The sequence below is a fragment of the Sceloporus undulatus genome, chromosome 2, assembly GCF_019175285.1.
Source record: "Sceloporus undulatus isolate JIND9_A2432 ecotype Alabama chromosome 2, SceUnd_v1.1, whole genome shotgun sequence".
NCBI classification, from domain to species: domain Eukaryota; kingdom Metazoa; phylum Chordata; class Lepidosauria; order Squamata; family Phrynosomatidae; genus Sceloporus; species Sceloporus undulatus.
In genome coordinates this window covers 168,642,483-168,666,120 of record NC_056523.1, presented here as the reverse complement: position 1 = coordinate 168,666,120, position 23,638 = coordinate 168,642,483, and the positions used below count along the sequence as shown (strand labels likewise).

General features: G+C 42.4%; 1 protein-coding gene across 6 annotated transcripts in view; it reads right to left on the bottom strand.

Annotated features, from left to right (window-relative positions):
• Positions 1-3,698: 3,698 nt before the first annotated feature.
• The window catches only part of PAN2 (poly(A) specific ribonuclease subunit PAN2), a 36,233-nt gene continuing 16,293 nt past the window's right edge, over positions 3,699-23,638 (bottom strand). For 4 of the 6 annotated variants that reach the window (XM_042453621.1, XM_042453622.1, XM_042453620.1 and 1 more), the window contains exons 13-26: positions 22,479-22,621; positions 21,298-21,401; positions 20,735-20,833; positions 20,190-20,266; positions 17,519-17,660; positions 16,422-16,559; positions 16,240-16,299; positions 14,266-14,356; positions 10,133-10,290; positions 9,854-9,997; positions 7,809-7,988; positions 5,596-5,689; positions 4,966-5,163; positions 3,699-4,362 (exon numbers count right to left, since the gene is read on the bottom strand). In XM_042453621.1, coding sequence (XP_042309555.1) covers positions 4,328-4,362; positions 4,966-5,163; positions 5,596-5,689; positions 7,809-7,988; positions 9,854-9,997; positions 10,133-10,290; positions 14,266-14,356; positions 16,240-16,299; positions 16,422-16,559; positions 17,519-17,660; positions 20,190-20,266; positions 20,735-20,833; positions 21,298-21,401; positions 22,479-22,621 — 1,663 coding nt within the window. In that variant the 3' untranslated portion in view covers positions 3,699-4,327. The remainder of the gene's footprint in view (positions 4,363-4,965; positions 5,164-5,595; positions 5,690-7,808; positions 7,989-9,853; positions 9,998-10,132; positions 10,291-14,265; positions 14,357-16,239; positions 16,300-16,421; positions 16,560-17,518; positions 17,661-20,189; positions 20,267-20,734; positions 20,834-21,297; positions 21,402-22,478; positions 22,622-23,638) is intronic. The other 2 variants (XM_042453626.1, XM_042453625.1) reach the window with 2 other exon arrangements.

Genomic DNA, 23,638 nt, shown 5'->3' with positions numbered 1-23,638 from the left:
GTCCATGATTCAGCCAAACATCCAGCCCCTCTAATATTCTTTTATAACATATAACATGCAAGAAAAAGGGGAATGCACAGAGCAGCGTTGTGTGTGGAATGAGTGACAACTGTTCCTAGAAGTCGGGTCCCTGACAATGAGTGTCATAAAGTGATACAGTCCCTTGATTTAATGTGAAGTCAAAGGCTTTCATGGCCGGCATCTCAATATGACATCTCTTCAAATATTTAAACAGGGCTATCATATCACCTCTTTATCTTCTCCAGGCTAAACATCCCCAGGTCCCTGAGTCTTTCCTCAGAGGACATGCTTCACCATTTTAGTTGCCTTCCTTTGGACACTCTTCAGTTTCTCAATGTCCTTTTTGGACTGTGGTGCCCAGAACTGGACACAATATTCCAGGTGGGGCCTGACCAGAGCAGACAGACAGGATATAAATCTAATGAGTTGATAAATAAATAAAGAGCCAGTGTAGCATGACTCCTTTCCTTTTCTCTAAGGCACGAGAAGCCTGTGATTGTATGGTGGAATGCATTAGATTACATGCCCAGATATGATACCCAGATATGTGGACTGGTATATGGCAACCCTGCCCCAACCCAGTCAGGAAACCGGAGCAACTGATGTGAGATAAAGTCACAAACAAAGTCTTCTCAGTACAGCAACTGATCAGAGTCAGAAGGAACTGTGCTGGTGGTGCACTGGCTCCCATGCTTAAATATAGCATCTAATACTAATTTATTACAAGTAATGCCTATGGATTCCCTGCTCAGCCATAGAAACCCATTGGGTGACCTTGAAGAAGTCCAACTGTCTCATACAGAGAGGAAGGCAAGGGCAAACCTCTTCTGAATAAATCTCGCCAAGATAGTCCTGTGATAGGGTCAGCTTAGGCTCGCCATAAGTTGGAAACAACTTGAAGGCAAACAATTACAAGTAATGACATCACCTGCAGCACATTACTTTGTGGCAACAACTTAACAACATTATTTTTAACATGGCAACATAACTTGCTAATGTTACCTTTTTAGCGCAATGAATCCATTGTTACCCAATGAACATAAATCTTGGGGGAAGCATTTTTGTGTGTATGCTGACCAGGTCTCCAGGCATCAGCTGAACACAAGTCTCTGCAAATTGTTATGTTTTACTTGGTCTCCAGCCAGGTAGACAAATTTTTCACAAGTTATGTGGATTTAAAAAGGAGAACATTTATGGTGTGTGTGTGTGTGTGTGTGTGTGTGTGTGTAAGGTGATTCTAGAGCAGGGACAGGCAAAGTGCAGAGCATGCAGCTCATAGGGTTGTTTTTGTGGCCCCAAAATGCCCCAAATGACTTGCAGGTCATTTTCTAACTGCCTTCCACTTTACCAAGCTTTATCATCTTTTCTAGTTGATACATTTTGCCATCCCTCTGCCAGGAAAAAAAAAAGCATCCATCCCTTCAAGCTTTGATAAATTTCTAGGCTCGGAATGAGTTCAAAGGCACTCTGTTCTTTAATTCTGGCTTGGGTTAGCGGATCTTAGGATTCTAGTAAAAAGCAAGTTTAGATCCAGCAAGCCTTAGCTCTGACCAACTCTGCAATACAGCATGGAGAGCTACACTAAGCGAGATACTATTTTATTGGTATCCACAGAGATATAAAGAAGGTTAGTAAAGCATACTTTCTCTCCTCTGGCTATGCATCAATGTCAGTTTACTGACCTAGTCTGCACTAGAGAAATAATGCAGCTTGCCTCTACTTTAACTGCCATGGCTCAATGCCAAGGAATCCCGGGATACGTAGTTTGTTGTGGCACCAGAGCTCTCTGACAAAGGTGACTCAATACCTCACAAAACTTCAGATCTCAAAATTCCATAGCATTGTGCCAGGGCAGTTAAACTGGTGCCAAATTGCATTATTTCTAATCTGGAGTCATGGAAAATGACCGGTCTAAAAAAATACACATAGATGCACAACTTCATGTCATCCTCCCCCCCCCACACCTTTCATCTCAGAATGGACCTTCCTTGCCAAATGAGAATTTTTCTCTCTACCTGCTCCCTCCACAACCTGTCCAATCATATGGAAAGCATCTTTTTCAAAAGGATGCATTGAGAGAGGGGATTTTTTTTTCTCAACTTCTTGACCAATCAAACTTGCATGCTGGAGTTCAGGGTCACATACACATTTGGAGTGTCAGTTCTGGAGTTGGCTCTTTCTGGTGTGCTCTAAATTCATCAAATCACTTTAAGGAGGGAGGAAATTATTGTGGAGATAGATGTTCAGGGCACTTTTCTGTCAGGAAAGGAGTGTATTATGATTGAAAGGATAATGGATGTGAGCCAGTACATGGTCCACCGCTTTCACCAAGAAGGCAGTTTATCAGCACACTGTCATGGAAATTGCAGGGTCAGATTTTTAATGAGTAGGTGGGATTCAACAAAGGTGAGGGGTGACAAATTCTATCAATGCTGTCTAGAGCAGGCTGAGCATCCAAATGATGTTGAACAGCAACTCACAGCATTCCTCCCAGGTTTGCGGGGAGCTCAAGTCCAACAACATTCAACAAGCTGCATGAATCTCATCATGGACTTAGAGGAGCTGAAGTATATGGAGAGCTGAATAATTGGGGGTTTTTTAGAAGCGTTCTGAAAATACGTCTAGTCTAACACATTTTATTGCTTTCATTAAGGCACTGCAGCTCTCCCACTTGATGTGGAAAAAGCAACTGGACTGGTGGCTGAATCTTCGGACAATGTCCACCATTGCACATTTAAGGTAGACCATAGCATTCTTTTTCCAACACCCATCTGCTGCCACCTTTCCTAAACAGCCTTGTATCTATTTTGGGATTGGCCCAAAGCACACTCTTATATATTCACAATTTCTAAGTATTTAGTAGTTTTAGCATGTGGGCATTAGGCCTGAAGATGGAGAGCCAAACTGAATGTCATGTTGTAGCATCTGGTAAAAGCCATTTCTCTGAATGTACAATTTGGGTTAGCCCAAAACTTACATGAAGGAAACACTCCTCCAGGGGGCCTTTACACAATTTTGAGTACACTGGGTATTATAAACACAGGACTTCATGAATGATAGACATAAGTGTGTGGCATCTCATATTGGCTACTCTTCCTGAGATTCGACTATATGATTTAGAATGGATCCTTTCAGTTCCTTATTCATTTGTTCCAATTCAAATCCCTTCTCAGCCACGTAAATCCACCCAGTCACCTTGGGCAAGCCACTCTAAGAGAAGGGGAATGATGCTCCCTTTGGCCAAGGGTTGCCATAACAAGCTATTTTTTGGAGAGGGAGCTACTGGCTTGACATTATCTGGCATTAAAAAAATGGAGTGGAAATAATGGTGTAGCAACCCATAGAAGACACTGTAGAGACTGTGTATGTAACAACCCTCCAGCACTTTGTAGGTCTTATGTTTCCCACTCTACTGTCAATACTGCTGTAAGTAAGTCTCTTTCTTTGCTTCACAGATAAGATTTTTTAAAATTGTGCATTTTCATCTCTTGGGATCCAGCCCTTGCTAAAAATAATATTTAACATTATTCATCGTAATTGGTGAGGATTTTATCCTAGCTCATAGTCTAAATTATGTTCTCTCTCTTCCCCAATGGGTGTTCTTGCAGTGCAGATTAGACCTGTGATTCAAAGTAAAACAGCAACAATAGAGAGACAAAAAATCAGCAGGCAATGAAAAGGCAAGACTATAAAGTAGCATTGACAACTTTTACAGCTTGATTACAGTTCCAAGACTACGTGCCCACAATTCACATACAGAAAAGGGAAAAGATTTAAAAGCCACAGAGCTTCCATGGCAATAGAGTCCAGCTCTAGATTGTACAAGAGGCAACTCCCAGCTGGAAGGAAAAACAAAACACAGTTACTTCCTGCACATTTAGCTTTCCTTACACTGGCAGACATAGGAAGTAAGGATTTCTTAACAACTAACAGATCTGCTTCACGCAAACTATTTTTATATAAAATATATGCTAGAATAGCTTGGAAGATGAGTGCAGTCTGCACATTGATGCGGGATCCCTTTCTTGTGCAGTAGGTTTGTTCAGCATCCTTCCTAGACTCTTCTAGGCTTAGAAGAGAGCAGCTCTTTCAAAGTAACTGTGCCCCCATGTGGCTCACCTAGGGTACTATCTCTTGTTCCTAGTTTTAAATGATTTGGTCTGGAATGCACCTCAGAAGAAGTCTCTTGGCCTCTGAGAAATATGTGGAGTGTCTTCACTTCTGCGAGGATGTTCTATAATATTCATATCTCAGGGAGGGGTTTTTTGGATACTCTAGTGAAGAATCTTCAGATGCAGATCTTGGGTTAAAGAGAAAGCACAGTTGAAAAAACAGCAGCACCTGTCACAGAAAGTAATACAGCATAGTGAGCCATGGGGAGACCACAATACAACCAGAAAGCCCCACTCAAAGAGAGAACACAAACTACTTTTAAGATTCCTGGGATCATACAGTGCAATCTGGACAGAGGAAGACCAAAACTCCTGAACCAGCCAGGTTTAAAGGAAGAAAGGCCTGATGCTTGAGGGTTTCCTATCCATACCCAGTACCAATTCATACAGGAAATCTTTCAGGGATGCTGCTGCACTCTCAATGCCCTTACAGCAATGAACTCACTCTCCAAAAAGAGATGTTGAGAATTAAAATCTCAACCAAATGGTACTCATGGCTTACAGCAGTATGCAAAGAAACAAGGGGTTGGTGTTCAGGGACTCTGTGACAGATACCTATCCTACATCATATTTGTGTAATGTTTGCAGACAAACAGATGCAATGACAACATGTGTTGCCAGTCTCTCTAATACACAATGCACGCACACACATTGATACACAGAGGTGATATGCCTAGTGCATTTGTGTGCATACATGGGAAAATTTGAATGGCCACATAGTGCCAAGACTCAGAAGGCCAAAAAAAAAAAAAAAAAAAAAAAAGGTCCTTACTCTTGGGACTACTCTGGCCATCAGGTTCAGGCACCTTCCAGTCCATCTTCCTCCCTTTCTCATACAGGCTCTTCAGAACCTTTCGGAATTCTTCAGGCTCCAACCCACCACTGCTCAGTTCCATGTACTTCCTGTACAGCTGGAGGGCTGTGCGGGCATCTTCAATGCTGTCATGAGTCTCTCCTTGGATCTTTAGATCTGTCAGAAATAGAAAAAGTTTTAGCATATGTCCATTGTTACATTGCTAACTTCCTTGCTTCAGGAAGAACCACCTCTAGGCTAGTACAATGGGTTTGTTGTTTATGATAAGGAAATCCTCCTCTTCATAGAATGTCAAATGCTGGAGATAAACTGAAGCTTCAGAGCCTGGTTATTAACCTGGTTTAGAGATCCACCCTATGTACAATTATGCCAGGGTTCTCCAGTTCATGCTCTACATACCAAAAATCTCAACTACAACACTGGGCTTGGATTGTCATTGGAAAACAAGGACAATTTGACCCTACTAATACAAAATGGAAATGTTTAGGGAAAATCCTTGTCACCTACATCATTCTCTTGAGAAAGAGATGCCATGCTAACTGGGAGACTGGCTCAGATTAATTCTGACAACAGAATGTCTGCACTGACCCAAAAAATACCAAGCTAGAAAACGTAGTGAGATCATCCTCTTCCTTGGCATGTGGAACAAGTACACTGTATCTATGACTTGGTCTCTGGGAACCTGTTGAGAAAAGCATAATCCAAGTCAAGAGTGCTGGTGTCATATGAGCACACATTCATGAGAACTCTACAGACTCAACAAATCAGTTTGTTCTTGAGTTAAAGAAATTGTACCAAAGAACACACCTCCTGCTGTTACTATTAGTAAAAATTTGTGTAGTTTTTTTGAGGGGTGGTTTGGGCTATGTGGCCATGTTCTAGAAGAGTTTGTTCCTGACGTTTTGCCAGCTTTGGTGGCTCACATCTTTCTCTGAAGATGCCAGCCACAGAGGCTAGTGAAACGTCAGAAACAAACTCTTCTAGAACATGGCCACATAGCCCAAAAAACCCACAAGAAACTATGGATGCTGGCCATGAAAGCCTCCGACTTCACATTAAAAAATTGTGTCCTGTCTCAAAAGTGTACAAAATGGAATGCATTGGTCTGATTTATTATAGCCAACAGTCTACTTGAGCAGTTCTCAAGCTTTCTTCATGAAGTCTTTACATTTGGCCTTGTTTGTCAAAATACACTGAGCCACTGACCATGCAACCTCAGTGCACTGCTGGAGGAGAGACTGGGGCATATTCTAGAGCCCCTGTTCAGTTCAGTACAGGGCACTAACCAGACTTCCTGGTCCCCAAGATACACCCAGTATTCTTCTGTGGCTGCTTGCTGCAGGACAAGCGAAGAAGTGGTAGTGAACCTGCTGCCTCTTCAGGAAAGCTTGTTCAGCCCTGAGAAGGTCCTAACAAGCTTCTAAGATCTAGAAAACCTGCATGAAATAAGCTGAGAAAGTTGGTGATAAGTACAAATTTTTGTCCAATTCCCTTCATGCCCCCATGATTTCTGAACTATGGGCCTTTGTATCAGATGTGGAGAACCCAAGGCCCTCTATATGTTTTCAGACTGCAACGATCCTGATCACTGACTGTGATGGTTGAGATTTGAAGCCCAATAACATCTCGAGGGCCACAGGTTCTCCACCTGCCTTTAAGGCAGGGTTCCTGGATTTTATCTTGCAAAAAGTATCAAGTAAGCATAATGAGAGAGCCAACATGCTGTAGTGGTTTGAGTTTTGGACTATGGATCTGGGTTTGAATCATGTTACTCAGCCATGGACATCAGTGGGCGATGTTGGGAAAGTCACATTTTAAGCCTCAAAGGAAGGCAAAGACAAATCTTGCCAAGAAAACCCCATGATAGGTTTGCCTTAGGGTAGCCATAAGTCAGAAACAACTTATGGCTACCCTAAGGCAAAGCTATCATGTAGAAATTTATTGTTGTTGTTGTGTGCCTTCAAATCATTTCTGATTTATGGCAACCCTAAGGTGAACTTATCACATGGTTATCTTGGCAAGGTTTATTTAGAGAGGATTTGTCCTTGTCTTCAGCTGAGGCTGTGAGAATGTGACTTATCCAAGGTCCACCCAGTGGGGTTTCATGGCTGAGCAGGGAATCCAACGTGGTCCCCAGAGTCATATTCCAACACTCAAACCACTATGCCACACTGGTTCTCAATGGTATTTTATTGTTTAAAAAATGTTATAAGTCACCTTGTAAACTTATAAGTAGGCAATCCACAAATAATAAATACTAAACTTGTAAGAATAAAGGTCAGGAAAATAAATCATGTTAATGAAATGCTTACTAAATATAATATAAATAAAAAATAAACATAGTGTGAACTTGTACACAGTGTTTTTCACATCCTATGATAAAATCCTGTTTTTTTCATTTAGGATGCCCTGCCATTTTACTTCTTGTATTCAAAAGCATAAACTTAGCCGCAATTTCTTAGAGCAGGAATGGGTGACTAATGGTGACTCTTCAGCTTGTTGGACTGCAGCTTCCATCAGTACCAGCTACCATAACTAATAGTGAAGGAGTATAGGTCTTGTTGTCTTACACCACCTGAATGGTTTCAGGTTGCCAAGCCCACTTCTAGATTCTCCCTCTATGCCATTTTCTCATATTTTATTATTCACCTTGCCCATTCACAATTAACTGCACTCCTCAGTGTTGTTACTTCTTCTAGAAACAAAGACACACACAAGCAATGTCCTCCTCCCTGTTTTCATTAAATATAAGCAGCTGTGTGGAAAAAAAATAATATCAGAATTTGGAAGGAAGCAGTCACCATGATGTTGATGACCCGGAAATCTTTCTGCAACCCGTGGCCCACAAACTTGACCCCAACATCAATCAGAAAGCGCAACTTCAGGTAGGTGGATTTGAGGGTGGTGAGGTGTTTAGAAGAAATTTTGGCATCCAGATCACCTGGCTTTATTCCTGAGTACTGAGTGAGGTAATCCACCACCTACAAGAGCAAAGAAAGCATATTTACTGTGGTAACTATGGTTACTATGGCGAGAAAAGAAACACTGTACTTCAGGTGGAGGCTCCTTCTGCTCACAGGGAAGAGGATACCCTGAGATGTTGGGTCCTGCCACCCACGTCAGCTGGCAGGAGCTCTTCCCGTGCACAGAGGCCCCTCCCATTCATAAACGTATACTAGTTAATAGGGAAAAGATAAGCAATATTAGGAAGTAAGTAAATTTTAAAAAAACTAAAACCAAGCCAACTATAAAACTGCAATATGTTAAACACAGTCTGGAGAAATAACAACTCTTCTGTACATAAAACACAGAGATGTTAAAAGGAGGAGAAAGGACAGAAAGACACCTCTGCAATGTAATATACTAACTACTGGGAAACATATCCATCCTTCCAGCCTGGCAAAGAAGTCAGTGAGAGAGAGTGCAGAGGGGAGCCTGCAGCCTGGCCCACTTTAGAAAATCCAGGCATTAGAATGCTGTGTGTTATTTTCTGCGAGATCTTGGCCAACCTTGAATCCTGCAGCACTTGTGCAATTTTTGCATGATTAACTGAAGAGATTAGGGATGGAGAAAAGAGGCTGTAAGAAAATATAAAGGAATATAGGCCCGTTCTGCACGGGCGTAAAGTGCGTCCTGGGGACGTACTAGAGTTAGGGAAAGTGCGTGCCTTACGCACGCACCTAACCCTAGTACGTCCCCAGGACGTACAAAATGGCAGCGCCCGTTCCACATGGGGGGCCGCCATGACTACGTCACGACCGCGCCGCCTCCAAACAGAGCGGCACGGAAGTGACGTAGTGGGGTCGCACGAGGGCGCCTAGGGCGCCCTTTCTGCGGCCCCGTAAGGAGCTCCATTTCGGAGCTCCTTCCACGATTTGCGTTGCTGGCGCAGCCTCTACACAGCTGCACCAGTGACGCAAATGAGAAAGGGGCAGAGCGGCCCCTTTCTCCATGTCCCTGCTGCCGCCGGGTGTCCTTGGGGCATGAAGCCCCAAGGACACCCCTTTCCAGGCCGCGGGGAAGCAGCCTTTTGCTGCTTCGCCGCAGCCTGGAAAGCGGTGGATCGGGGTCTGAGGCTGCTGCTGTGGCAGCTGAGGCACCGATCTGGTGGGGAAAGGGCCAGTTACAGGCCACCCCAAATGGGCGGTCTGTAACGCGCCATAGAGTGCATATAAAGGAAGGGGTTTTGTGAACATGAAGAGTTACAGAGCAGCTTGCTTATTCTATGGAGGAAGAACATTAACTGGATAGAACTCCTCCTTATGGAAAGAGACAGAAACCTCCAGAAATCCTGCCTAAGGGGATGAGAGGATTCAGCCATCCCAGGACACCCTCTTTCCCCAGGGCATGAAAGAGGGAATACACTCAGCTTTTAGAAACATGAGAAAAAGAAATCTAAATTGGCCAACAGCTGTAACACTGGTTTGAAGATTGGTTCTCCTTTTTTCTTCTAAAGTATTTTTCTCCTACTAATATTCTTATGCTGCACCCCTTCTGCCCAACCTGCAGGTTTAAAGAATGTAGGACTTTCTGTTGCTATCTCTAGCCAACCAAGGGTGTAGGGCAAAGGTAAGGAATGTGTGGCTCTTCAGATGTTTTGGGCTACAACTGCTATCATTCTTGACCACAAGCCATGGTGGCCAGCATTGATACAGGCTCTATGCTCCTACTGCAGAGAGATACTGAGCCAATCTTTAAAGCAGAGTACTACAATATGGCAAAGAATGCATATCCTATTTCACAAAACATTTGTAATGAACAGAGCTGAAGACCAAATTGTCCAAAGTTCCTTGGTCTAGGGCACCAGCATAACCTCTACCATGCTTTCACTGAGATGGTTTCATACCTGTTCTTGTGTGGAAATGTAGTCATCAATGAAGGGAACACCCTCGTTGGGACCCTGTCCCCTGACGCAGGTGATCCTTGCCACTGACATCTGGCTGGGCTTGATGGTAGACTTGGTCCCATCACTGCGAAGTTCAGCTTCCTCCTATTACAGATTTTTAAAAGGGTGAATAGAGGTGCTCTGTGGTAAAACAGGGAATTTCTCTAAAGCTTAAGCTCAAAACAGCCCAAGTTTAGGACTCTTCACACCCTCTTCCTTCTCCCCCTGTGCAATGTGTACCTCATTAAGAGTGACAAACTCTGCATCCAGTCCCACCAGGTCTCCTGCTTGTGGCATCTCATTCAGCATGAGTGGGATAAAAGTGGCATGGCATTTGCGCTGTTTGCGGGCAAGGGAGGCTTCTGCAAGCAGCACACTGGCTTCGATAGGATTCTTGACTTAAAAGAGGGACAAGAAATGTGATTAGCTGATTCATTCAACTCTAGGATGCCTATTGAGATTACAGTCTTAAGAAAAAGCAGGGAAATCTCACCTTGGCTGGGGGATGCCCCGAGGAGAAGGCCACATGGGAAGGGACTCCTTTTATACTGTATATAAAATTGATTTCCAAAGTTCTAAGCTGAGTGGAAAAGATCAGTCACTCAGAACAATGTAGGGAAGGAAGTAGAGGGCTAGGATTTTTCATAAATCTGATGATATCATAAAGCTGACTCACTTAGAGGATTTACTGTACTCAACGTCAGCAAAGGAAGGATTTTCCTATTAGGACCAGACTACAGCAAGGGAATCTCAACACTGAAGTTGATAACATTAATTCACACAGCACAAGAAGCATACCCAAATGGGTTTGGTGCTATGTAAAGGTTAGGAATGCAACAACACCAGTTCCTATTTACATCATTCAGGATACACTATATTGTGGCAGGACCATTGCAAATGTTTCTGAGAATCTGTCAGTTGCTGTGAAGTTAAACCTGTGCATATACGGAATAGTCAAGACTTGTGGGAGGGGTGTTGCAATGTGCCTGAACTCAGCCCACTTCTAATGATTTCGGTTTCCTAGTGCCACTCAAAGGTTGTGCAACTGCACTTTGACTTGCATCAGCAAAATAGTTTCACTGGAAATAGTGGTTTTGGGTCTCCCTGTTTGAATGCTGCACTCTATAATGACAAGTCCTTTCCACTGTATCATGATGATGCTTCACTTCCTCTTGACTGCAGTATACTTCCTCACGAAATGTACTCACATTCTTCCCTCAATCTTTGAGGCATATGACTACCTCACGGCAACTTTCTTGATCCTCACACTCCCTTTGTGAACTAGAGTAGGGCTATTCCTCTAAGAAATGAAATGCTGTTACATGGTGGGTCTCACTGGAATTTCCTACTCAGGAAGTTGTCAGTTTTCAACACTTGGCAAAACAGAGACTAAGAAGGCAGCAGAGAAGGTCAAAAAGTGAGAGTATAGGGAATATATGGACGAGAAATGGGACTGGACCTGATCAGCTCAAATACACAGCCTATTATAAGCAACAGACCTGGGACAGACAGGCCAAAAGCGGTGTGCCGCTGCCGATACTAGGATTTGGGAACACGCAGTAACTGCACGCTCCTGAACCCTAGCATGTAACGGCAGCGGCATCATAGCGGCATCCCGTCCACACGGGCACCACCATGATGACGTAAGCAAAGTGCAGCATACAGAAGTCGCTGCGCATCCCTTACATCAACCGTGCGCCAATGGCACACTCATGATATGCGCCCGGTGCCTTAAAAAGAACCCGTTTTTTCTGGTTCTTTTTACTGTGGAGGGATGCTGCATGGTTTGCCTGCTGCGGCTTCCCTCCAGAGTTAAAACCGACGCCTTCAGCCCACCCTTTCGTTGAGGTATGTACTGCACCAAAGAGACCATTTTCTTCCTAGCAACTGAAGGTTTACGGTGCAGGGGGAGGAACAGTCCACATGGAGTTTCCGCCAAACACACCTGTTTTTGCAGCTGTTGCTGCTGCATTTGCTAATGCATTGTTAAATTTTGGAGGCAAGTCAGCGGAGGGAAGAAATACATATCTAGCTTAATACAAAGCTGCATGCCCAGACACGCTCTTGGAAGTGTGTGATCCAGCTTGGAAACAAACTATGCACTCACATGCACCTTGTTTTAAAGCAAAAATGAAGTTTGGTCAATGCAGCCCCTTCATCCATTAGAAACTGCCCAGCCCTGGTTTAACATGAAGAGGCTTGAATCCCCATATAGCCACGCAAACCCACTGGGTGACCTTGGGCAAGTCACACTCTCACAGAGAAAGGCAAAAGCAAACCCTCTCTAAACAAATCTTGCCAAGAAAACCATGTGTTAGGTTCACCTTAGGGTTAACATAAGTTAGAATCAACTTGAAGGCACACAACAACAATTCCACTTTTCCCCCCCCAAAAAGGGTTCTGTCCTGGGTCAAGTGTTATTTGACGTCTTCATCAATGACTTGGATGATGGAATAGATTGCATACCTATCAAATTTGCAGATGACACCAAATTAAAAGGGTAGCTAATACCCCAGGGGACAGGATCAGAATTCAAAATGACCTTAACAGATCAGGAAGCTAGACCAAAACTAACAAAAATAAAAACTAACAGGGAGAAATATAGGATGCTACATTTGGACAGTAACAATGAAATGCAGATATAGGAGAGGCAACATCTGACTTGACAAAAGTATATGTGAAAAGGATCTAGGAACCTTAATAGACCATAAGCTGATTGTGAATGAACAGTGATGCAGCAGCTAAAAAAGCCAATGCAGTTCTAGGCTGCATCAACAGGAGTATAGCAATAGCAAGTACATTTCTATACTGCTTATCAGTGCACTTAAGCACTCCCTGAGCGGTTTACAATTGGCCCCAACAATCTGGGTACTCATTTTAGTGACTTCAGAAGGACGCAAGCCTGAGTGGAGCTTCAGCCCCTGGCTAGGACTGAACTGGCAACCTTATAGTTTGTGAGCAAATGGCTGCAGTACAGGCATTTAACTACTGCACCACCAGGGCTCCTTTACAGTGTACAGTGTCTAGAAGATCAAGGGAAGTAATAGTAGCACTCTATTTTGCTTTGGTCAGACCTCACTTGGAATACTGTGTCCAACTCTGGGCACCCCAATTCAAGAATAGAGACAAGCTGGAATATGTCCAGAGAAGGGTGACCAAAATGGTGAAAGGTCTAGAAACCATGCCCTATGATGAGTAGCTTAGGGAGTTGAGTATGTTTAGCCTGGAGAAGAAAAGGTTAAGCGGTGACGTGATAGCCATATGGAAGGGTATCATATGAAAGAAGGAACAAACTTGTTTTCTGTTGATGCAAAGAACAGGACATGGAGCAATGGATTCAAACTACAGGAAAAGATATTCCACTTAAACATTAGGAAGAACTTCATGATGGTAAGACCTGTTCGTCAGAGGAATGCAGTGCCTTGGAGTGTGGTGGAGTCTCCTTCTTTGGAGGTTTTTAAATAGTGGCTGGATGGCCATCTGTTGGAAGTTTGAATGAGATGGCTCTTGTGGTCTCTTCCAACTCAATGGACCTTCTCACATGGGAGGCAAAGCACCCAAATTGTGTGGATAAACAGGGTTCAGGTCCCGGGAATATTCTGCAAAAGTGGGATTGTTTTCGGACGTGTTGGGCTAATGGAGCATTAACGTGACATTAACCTGTGCAGAAAGTGAGCAAAATCATGCCGCTTTTTATTTTCAGGATTTTCCCGGAAGTAAAAAGCGGTGCGATTTTCTGCACAGGTTAATGTCATGTTAATGCTCACTTACCCCAACGTTGTCCAAAAACAATTTCGCTTTTGTGGGATATTGCCTGATTTAAACCCCGTTTATCCATGGGATTTGGTCTCTTCCCTCCCGTGTGATAAGGTCCTATAATTCTATGACTGTCAAGTGAATGTGCTAAATATGTAAACAATAGAACACTGAGAGATAACTAAGTAAGAATGTAAAGAACTGACTGACTACAAGGGAAATGGAGTACCAGCTATTTCTTGGGATAAACCAATCAATTTAACCCTACACACTGGGATGCCCAGCTTTCTGCTTTAACCCACACTCTTGAACAGCATAGTGGAGTCTTATTACAGAAACTCTGGTGTTAACCATTCATATACATATGTTGGGGGATGGATTTAGGGTGTGTTGGTTTTGACAGATTTTTCTCATACACCCACACACTCATGCACTAGGTGATTTTTCATAAGGATTTTCACACATAATATTTCTAAATACTTCAAGCTGTAGGGACAGAAGAAAGTGAGGCCTCTTGGAGTCAGTGCAGAGCATACTTGAATTTGGCTCCTGTAAGCAAAATAATTGCTCTAGCCCCATCCACATCATCAAAGACACATATGCACAGATTCACTCACTGATTAAATTATACTTGGAGTGAAGGTTCCTCCGCACATAATATAGGATAGCCGGCACCTTCCAGCTCATGTCAAATTGCACAGCTTCACACTGCAAATCCAAAAGGAAACACCAAATAAAAAGTAAGCAAAAATGGGAACACCAGGTACATCTGAGTTATGTGTGTACATATTGGATTGTTTTGGACCAGAATGCGCAAAGTGGGAGCAGACTAGAATTCCCAGATAATGTACTACAAGAAACTCATGGCAGGGCTTGACAAACAACCCAGCACAGAGCACTCTCAAGTCTGATTACATTCCTGGCATCTGGCTTAGATACCTTGTTATGATTGTATCTTTTCTTTTTTTTTTACAATGAAATTAATGCTGATACCTACGTCCTTCCTATTGCGACTTAATACTTATTTGTTATTCTTTATTTTCCTAGGACAAAAAAGAAGGCTTTATTTATTGGTCTGATGTCAACGTACATATTACTATTTCCTGTACAGGCATCCCATGCTTTTCCACCACTCATTTTTTGTTGACTACTCGCTCTTTTGACTGTTCTAATCCAGAAACTGTACAGTGCTACCTCGGGTTACGAAATTAATTCGTTCCGCGGCTCCGTTCGTAACCCGAGTAATTTCGCAACCCGAAAAGCCGCTGGAAAGCCGCTAGCCGCGCTTTGCGTTTGAATTTCGCGCCGAAATAATTTTCGTAACCCGAAAAAAACATCGTATCCCGGAACAGTTTTTTCCAATCTAACTTTTTCGTATCCCGGAAATTTCGTAACGCGATCAATTCGTATCCCGGGGTACCACTGTATATTTGACATGGGGTCTGTTCTTTTGATTAGTATCATTTAAAAGGGTTGAAAGAATGGAGGATCATTATTTGGTTCAAATGGATTGGGAAGTGTGGGTTTTTATTTTTGAAGGGACGTTATTACTTGATGAGCTAAGGCAATTATGGACTGGGCAGGGGAGGCATTACTAATACACTTTTATTTTGCCTGAAGGAACACTGTCTATGGCCATAGGAATTATCAAATGGGGGAGAGATACCATTTTAGAATGCTTATTTTCTTTCCATGCGAGAAAGCATTTTAGCTAGGCAGCAGCGTGGGCTGAAGAGAACAATTTAGGGAAAGCAAGAGAGCATGCACAGACTTGATGGATGGCTGGGGAAGAAGATCCTCACAGCCATCGCAGCTGAACAGGAGGAAGCAGAGTCAGTTACAGGTGCCAGCTCTTGTGAGGGAGGAACAGTTCAAAGAAAAACCCGGGAGTAGATCCCAGTGGCTCCATGGTGTCAGTGCGTTTGTGAAACCACTTCAGGATTTACTTTGAACTGTTCTTCCTTCATCACCTTTCTTTACCTCTGGCTGTTGGGAAAGCAGGGAAGGAGGAAAACCCATTAGAGTGGGAGCCCCCACAACTGTGACTGGCTGCAGAAAGCACACAATGAAGTGATCCGAGCTGAAACCACTACTGCCAGTGCTGCCACCACCTCCTCCTTCTCCTCTTCTCAGCTGTGATGGCAGTGAGGCACGTCATTCTTCTTCTTCTCCAGCCATCCAGTCAAAGAAGCGCTGCCCGCCACTGGTCCAAGCATGCCTGTCAAGCCTGCACACATCCTCCCGCTTTCCCTCAGTTATTCTTTAGCCCATGCCACTGCCTCGCCAAAACACTCCCTCACATAGAAAAAATATATATACTAAAAATGGTATCTCTCCCCCATGCAATACAGGTGTCTCTCATCTTATTCAACAGATTAAGGTTCAGCATTTTGACAATTTCTGCTTTTTGACAGTCCTCTGGTCCCTAGCCCACCAGATATGTGTGGGCTTACTGTAATAGGTAATGCAGCACAAGATCTGATGCCTTATCTAACCTGCGGAGAAACACAGCTTTCTGAGGTTTTAAAAAGCAAGGTTCTTGTTGGAAAAAAATCTAGACCACAGAGTATGAAGTGTTCTGGTCTTTTTACCTTGTCCACAGGCTCAATGAGAAAGTCATTGAAGAGGTACCACTGTTGGTGTGTAACGCCCTAGGCAAACAGAAGGAGACGAGAAGCATTTATCAGTGGATTCTCCTACAGTTTATACACCACTGATGAAAGGACAGGAGATGGGAACAGCACAGGTATTTTTATTCTTTTAAGTAGCTCACCTCTTTTCTTTGGTGGTAGGTTTCCCCTACTTTGATATGCCCCACTAGGCTGCCTCCAGTGCGGGAGTCTAGAATATGCACAACAGTTGCCATGAGGTCATAGACATATGTTGACTCCTGATCATCCAAGATGTTCAGCTGGAAAAAAGAATATTATTTCACCAAGAGGTTTGATTTCTGAGTAGCTGAAGCACACACACACACACACACACACACACACACACACACACACACACTAAACTGACTACCAACTAACACCATCCTCCCGAACAAACTCCAGTATACAAATGGCAACTCTATGTACCATTGATTAGGACTACAGCCTAGATTTCTGTTCCAGGTCAGGAATTTCATCTATTTTTCCTGACACATGAACTGCTTCAGAGCATTCTTGCAGCATCTTTGTTATTTAAAAAAAGAGTAAGAAATGAGGGGGAAAGAGGCAACATTTTCAACACATCCACACTATATACTGCTTGCTATTTTTCTCAGAATGCTCCACAGCCTGGCTGGGTCTATTCAGATTCCTCGTACCCACTTGAGAAAGGGAAAACTCTTTTTGGCATATGCTACAGCTCTTGACTGACCAAACATGACCTGTGTTTGCTTTCTTCCTAGAGCGTGAACCTTCTTCCATCTTATCCTAGATATCCTAGAAATGATTTCTAGCCATAGGAATCATTTCATCACATTTACAGCAGCATTATGATATCTGCACGCTTTCCCTTAGGCCAAATCAATTATTTCACTCCTTTAGTTTTTTTAAAACACTTGATAAAGTGGAGTGATGTAAAACCTCACATTACAAGGATGCACAATAAACATATACCTGGTAGAATTTTGGCTTGTTTTTCTCAAGCATGTGTTTATTTTATGTCTGTTTGGTTCGGTTTATGACACTACCACCCCACTATCGCTTACACTAACACAGAGGACACACCTACTATTTATCTACTAAACTTATTTCAGAGATGGTTGATGCAGCTGATTCTCTCTGAAATGGAGCAGAAATGGATTAGATCTCCTAGGTAAAGCTATAAAAACATTCCCCAATCAGTCACTATAATGTCCCTTTCTCATGAAGAAATTATGCTTACTTCAGCACTTTCATCCCAGTTGTAAACCTCCAGCTCCTTATTCTTGGAGAGCTTCATCTTTATGGAATAAGGAATCCATATGTTTTTTAACTCTTCAACAGAGGTATAAGAGTGCCCACCTTCTGCTCCTCCCAGTTCATTCCTAAAGCAAAGTAAACACAAGAACAAACAGCACCAATGAGTTAGAAGAAAAGATAATAAGCAAGGCTGGGATGCTAAGCTCAATTTTGCAGCTTTCTGGAATTAATTAGAATTACACCAACACACACAAACCAAAAAGCTTCAAGATTTTAGGGAGAAAGAACAGATGGTATTAGCCAGTTGATCATCTATATCAGTGATGTCCAAACTCTGGTCCTCCAGGTGTTTTGGGATTTCAGCTCCCAGAAGCCTCAGCCACCTTGGCCAATGGTCTGTGATGCTGAGAGCTGAAGTTCAAAACACCTGGAAGGTCAGACTTTGGACATCACTGATCTATATAATGCCTAATTCCTAAGCAAGTGTTTACCTCTCTGGAAGAAATGTCTATAATAGAAAATATGATATCAAAATACAAAATCATCCATATATTTTACAGGCAAAATTTAAAATAGGAGTAATAATCATTCAGCCCTCCAGATGTTGGTGGACTGCAATTCCCAGCATTCCTCACAGCTAGTTAGGGCTGCTAGGAGCTGTAACAGCCCTTGTGGGCTGGGAGGCAATACAGAAATGCTTTAAATAAATAAAAAACAAATAAATACATTCCCACCCACCTTGAGTTAAAAGCAAGAAAGGATGGGGAGGAATCTGTTGATTTGTCATTCTTGATATAAGGAAACTACTTTGTGAAGAATAGATGTTACACTGGAATTAGGCAGGTCAAGTTATATTCCAAAGAATTAGGCAGGCCATGTTATATTCCTGCTCTGATTTTTTAATGTATACTTTGAAAGCTAAAATGATGTTTTTGGCTCACATCTATTTTATAGAAGGCAAGTATGCTCCTGCTCTGATTTTTGAAGTCACAGCACATTAATGCAGCCTGGTAAAAGTTGGGCTGTGCAGAGACTAGCATTTTTTCCCTTTAATTTTTGTTGATGGTTGGCTAAAGATGGGCCTAGTTCAAATGCCATAATGAATTTCACAGCCTAAAGCTGTCTAGCTCAGAACTTTGGACACACAGGCTTCAAATGTATTTTAAGTCACAGAAGGGAAAGAGTGTGCAACATTCTCCCTCACAACTACTATGAGTATGTAAGCACGAAATCTTGGGATTGGCCAGGACTAGTACAAATAATAAAATCCTGTCCTTCTATCCTTGCTTCCACAAAACCAACTGCTCTCAAGAAGACCAAGATGGAGAACACATATTCTGAGTGTGGATTTCAGTACATTCACTTATGACCAATTCAGGACAGAAATGGAATAAATTTTTCCTTCAACTATACCTCTGAATACAGAGAAGTCATCTGCAGTTCATAAGCAACTATGGCCAGATGGTGGAGGAAGAAATGATTATGAAATTAATAATTTCGGGAGCAACATTATTACATATTACAAATATACTGATGAATGATTATTATATCAGAGCTGTGCAAACATTTCATAAGATAATTCATATCATACAACCCTGTTCAAAGCTTTCTACAACTACAGTATTCAAGAAATAATGCTTTACACAGAGTCGGCCCTTCTTACACACAGATTTTTTTATACACAGATTCAAGCATCCACGGTTTGAAAATGTTCAAAAAAATATATAAATTTCAAATATCAAACCTTGATTTTCCATTTTTTTATAAGGGACACCATTTTGCTGTGTCATTATATTTAATGGGACTTGAGCATCCACGGATTTTGTTATCCATGGGGGATCTTGGAACCAAACCCCAGCATATAACAAGGGTCCACTGTACAATCATTTTTCAGTCTACATGAAACTTATAGTTACTGCAGAAATTTCTTCCTATGAGCTTTGTTGTGTTTTATGCCTTAGCATAAGCAACACAGAGACAGAAAGGATATTGCCTTTTATTCTTAACAGCAATGCTTTTAGAAGGATAAGGTTGGAATCTGATTGGAGAAAAGACAAATCATTAGGCATGGATAGAGCTTTATCATACCAGCCTCTTTCTCACTGCAATCATGGGGAAAAAAATAGAAATGGCAACTTACTGCTTTTATTTATTTATTTTTTGCACGACTGGGGACTGCTGCCCCATGGTACTCCCTTCCTGTCCTTTCCCTTAATTTTGCCCTCCCTCCCTGGTATGCCTTTGGTGTGTGTGTGTGTGTGTGTGTGTACTGTGTGTGTGTGCATCTTCTCATACAATTTCAGAGCTCTGCAGCCCCAATTTAACATTTAATTTTTTAAAAAAGAAACTTTGAAGGTGTGGAACTCTACAATTACGTGGGAAAAAAGAAGAAAAAATAGCAAAGGGGAGGGGAGAATGGGAGGACACAATGGCATCATGTGGTGGCCAATGCAACTACCCCAGGAATGGCTCTCCACACCTAGGGGACTGCGCTATTGTCAGCTCATTAATGGGTTTCTCCTGTGAATGAAAATTGATGATTAGGGGAAAGGAGCAGCTAAGGGAGGGGAGTGGTGTCATGTGATCAGTGTTGCCGATGCCACTTCCCTCCTATGGAAATCGCTGTGTAAAAGCTCTTAGATGTAAATGCTCACCATTCCCCAAGAGATATTTCTCTACTGGTGGGGAGATCCAGGCCACCCTTCTTCATCATCAACTTCTTAAAGGAATACTGTTAAAAATAATAAATAAAAATAAATGTACATTCAAATACTCAGTGATTTCATTCAGCATCAGATACTTCCTACCTCTCCATGTCAGTATCAGGAAATTAAGAAAAGGAGTTGAATAGATTCTAGACTTAATCCGATTACTTCACAACCTTTACCTTCCCTCTGAACTTACACATTTGCTCTGTCCTCAACAGCATTGGCAACTGATTTGGAGATACAGTGGGGCCTAAACACATATAACAAAACGAAAGCACACTCAATTGCTTAGATTTTTATTTTAGAAACTGACCACATAACATTGGCTGGAGTGTGTTGGGTTATTTTAATATAGGCCCCAGGTGTCAGGAGAGCAGGTTTCTTATTTGGGCAGGAGGATAAATCAAATTGAAAAACCACGGGGCAAAATCTGACCAAGCATTTTCTGACTGAGCCCTGACTGTATAATTAATACAGGTACTCATCTATACCTCTGCTTGCATTTTCCAGAATTCCGCCTCCTTGGAACTGTTCACTTCACAGTTAATGACCAAAACATCAGGCAAGCAGCGGATGTTGCGGGTCTGGACCTTGAATAGAAGGGAGAAGGCATGTGATGTAAGAACAAGTAGCAAAGATAAATACTTGGTACTAACACTGTGGTTTTATGTTAGACTTTATATTGCCTGATCAGACAAATGGTCCTTTCAGAAATCTTTTGTATACAGCAGAAGGGAGCACTAAATATTTCAGAAAAATCAGTATCAGAGGTTAAAATGACCAGAAATAAAACTATATGCCTCCTTTGGAATGGATTGTTTCATCTATGACATCAGTAAGAATTTTAACTTCAAAAGCATAATACTCACAGCCCCTCCAATAGAACAGCTACATACTGATGTCAGGGTGTTAGCTTTCCATTAAGCACCTAGTTTACATGATCAGGATGCTTTTGGTTGCTGCAACCTTGCAGCCATATACAGAGCTTAGTTGGTATCAGTGTCACAAAATAGGGTTGATTAGTCCATTAACACATGACTTCCCTCCCGCTTACCGTGGGTTGATATTTCTCACAATTCTCACACCACGCCTGGGTGTTCTGTTCCAGACAGATGCTCCTCTTCAAGATCTGAGCAAAATCATAATCTTTGATTTTATCTGGAAAGGTGGCAAGAAAAAAATGTGCAACCTTCACTAACTCAAAAATTAAGCCAGGAACTAAAATCTAACCAGCCAGAGAAATGCACTGAAGAAAATTCTGAGTGAACAAAGACCAGGTGGTAATCATGAGGATATCAAGAAACTGTTGCTTAGATTCACTAATAAGCATAACTCTAACTGATCCAAAGGTCTAAAACGTTTATCTCATTGAGCACTGCCCAGCCAAGTTGGGGCCCTAACTGTTTAGGTCTTCTCATATGAAGCCCAAACAAAACATGCAATTAACCAGGGAATTTATACTAATACTAGGTCCCCAAGGGGAGACACTAGGTTGAAGGGGTGAAATTTCATTACAGCTCACCCCACAGCCTTTCCAGGTGAAGAACAGGGTTTAAAAAATAAATAAAGGCAACCTTGCTTTAGAGTGGTGGACTCTACATATCTAGGCTCATATTTAGGTTCCCCAGTGAGCTGAGTGGGTTTTCTTCAGTAAGTTTACATCTTCTCCATGGAAAAGATGAGGAAATATAATTATAAAATGATAGGGTTGAGAATTACCAGGACAAATCTTGCAAAGCACTGCTTATGTTAAGAAGTGCTGTTGTAATTAAATAATAAAAGCCCTCTCTGTATATTCTTAAACATTCATTTTAGTATTTGAAGTTATCATATCACAAGAGACCTACCCAGTACTTATCTTGACTGTCATATGGGAAAGGACAGATTGTACTCAAGACAGATATCATAAAAGCAAGGAGCTTATAGCTTTCTTAATGACCAACTGCAACATTCTATAGATACGCCATTGACCATGTGGGTGGATGGAGATTCTGGGAGTTATGATCCCCAAACCTAAGTTTTCCAAGTTCTAAACAGATTTATCCTATCACATCTTGGGAAACATAACTCCAAATTGCTTTCAAGCCAAGTTGTTCCTGCCTCATAAGCCTGGTAAGACCAGATGGAAAGCCACAAGAGACTCAATGGAGCTGCCCTAAGTTTCAAAAACAACATCCACTCTACAATTCAGCTCCATGTTTCTTCTACTCCTTTATTAGTCCCTGACATTCATACCATTACTTTCTGGGTAAGAGAGAGTAAAAAGGAGTGTTGAAGATACTCGGACTGTCTCTTTGCCACAACGACACATGCTGCAATTCTCCACTTCACAGCTGAAAAGCTGCCCAATGACTGAGTCCCCCGAAGATCCAAAGCTGCTAGAAGAAAGAAGACTATTTTAGCAGAACCTTGAATCAGGCATTCAGGTGAGCAATGCTGAATTGCACAGAGGGAGAAGGTCAATTTCCGCACCTGTGCCCCCTCCTCTCTGGCCCTGGTGTGATCAGGTGCTGCTGAAGTGGCAGGAAAAACGATGGCAATGGTAGCAGCCTACTAAGAGACCAGTGCTCAGAGCCACACTGCGAACTTCCAAGGAAGCTCCCTCCCAGCTATCCTAGAGTGACTACTGGTGCGCGCTGTATTCACACCTTGCATGTGTTGGATCAACACCTCCTTCCCTAGCCCATTTCACACTGAATGTATACAGCACAGGGAGGCAGTGGAATGGAGGGATTTTCCCTCATCTGGTTGCTCCCTACATCATCCATAGCTGCAGTGCTCTCTAAGCCTTGCTCCTGTCCACCTGTGGCAGCAGGGGGTGAGCTAGAAAGGAGGGGAGAGTCTCCAGGCAGGCCGGCAATCTTCTCTCCAGACCAGGGAGGTCTGGACATATCCATGGCCAGCTGTTTGAAAATTCCTTGACTCCTGGGAAATGGTGGTGGGGAGAGGCATGAAGGGGTGAAAGCATCAGAAAGAACCCAAGAGAAGGAAGGTAAGAGAAGGGTGGGTTTTTTTAAAAGAGTGTTGATAGGAACTAATGAGGATAGGAGAGAAAAGGGTTAAAGTTCAAATTAGGGCAGGAAGACTGAAGGAAAAAAGGCATCCAATCTGAGTGGTAAACAAGAATAAGACTGACCCCATGGAGACATAGAAAAAGGTCTACCTTCTTTCTGCCTGTTGGAGTGAGTGGAAGGAGCAACACATACAAAGAATGTTTGTCCCATCACTACTGGGAAATACACTGACTACTGTTGTTATTAATGTGAATTTTCAGAGATATATAGTCGGCCCTTCTTATACACGGATTTTTTATACATGGATCCAAGCATCCACGATTTGAAAATGTTCCAAAAAAGTATAAATTTCAAATATCAAACCTTGATTTTCCATTTTTT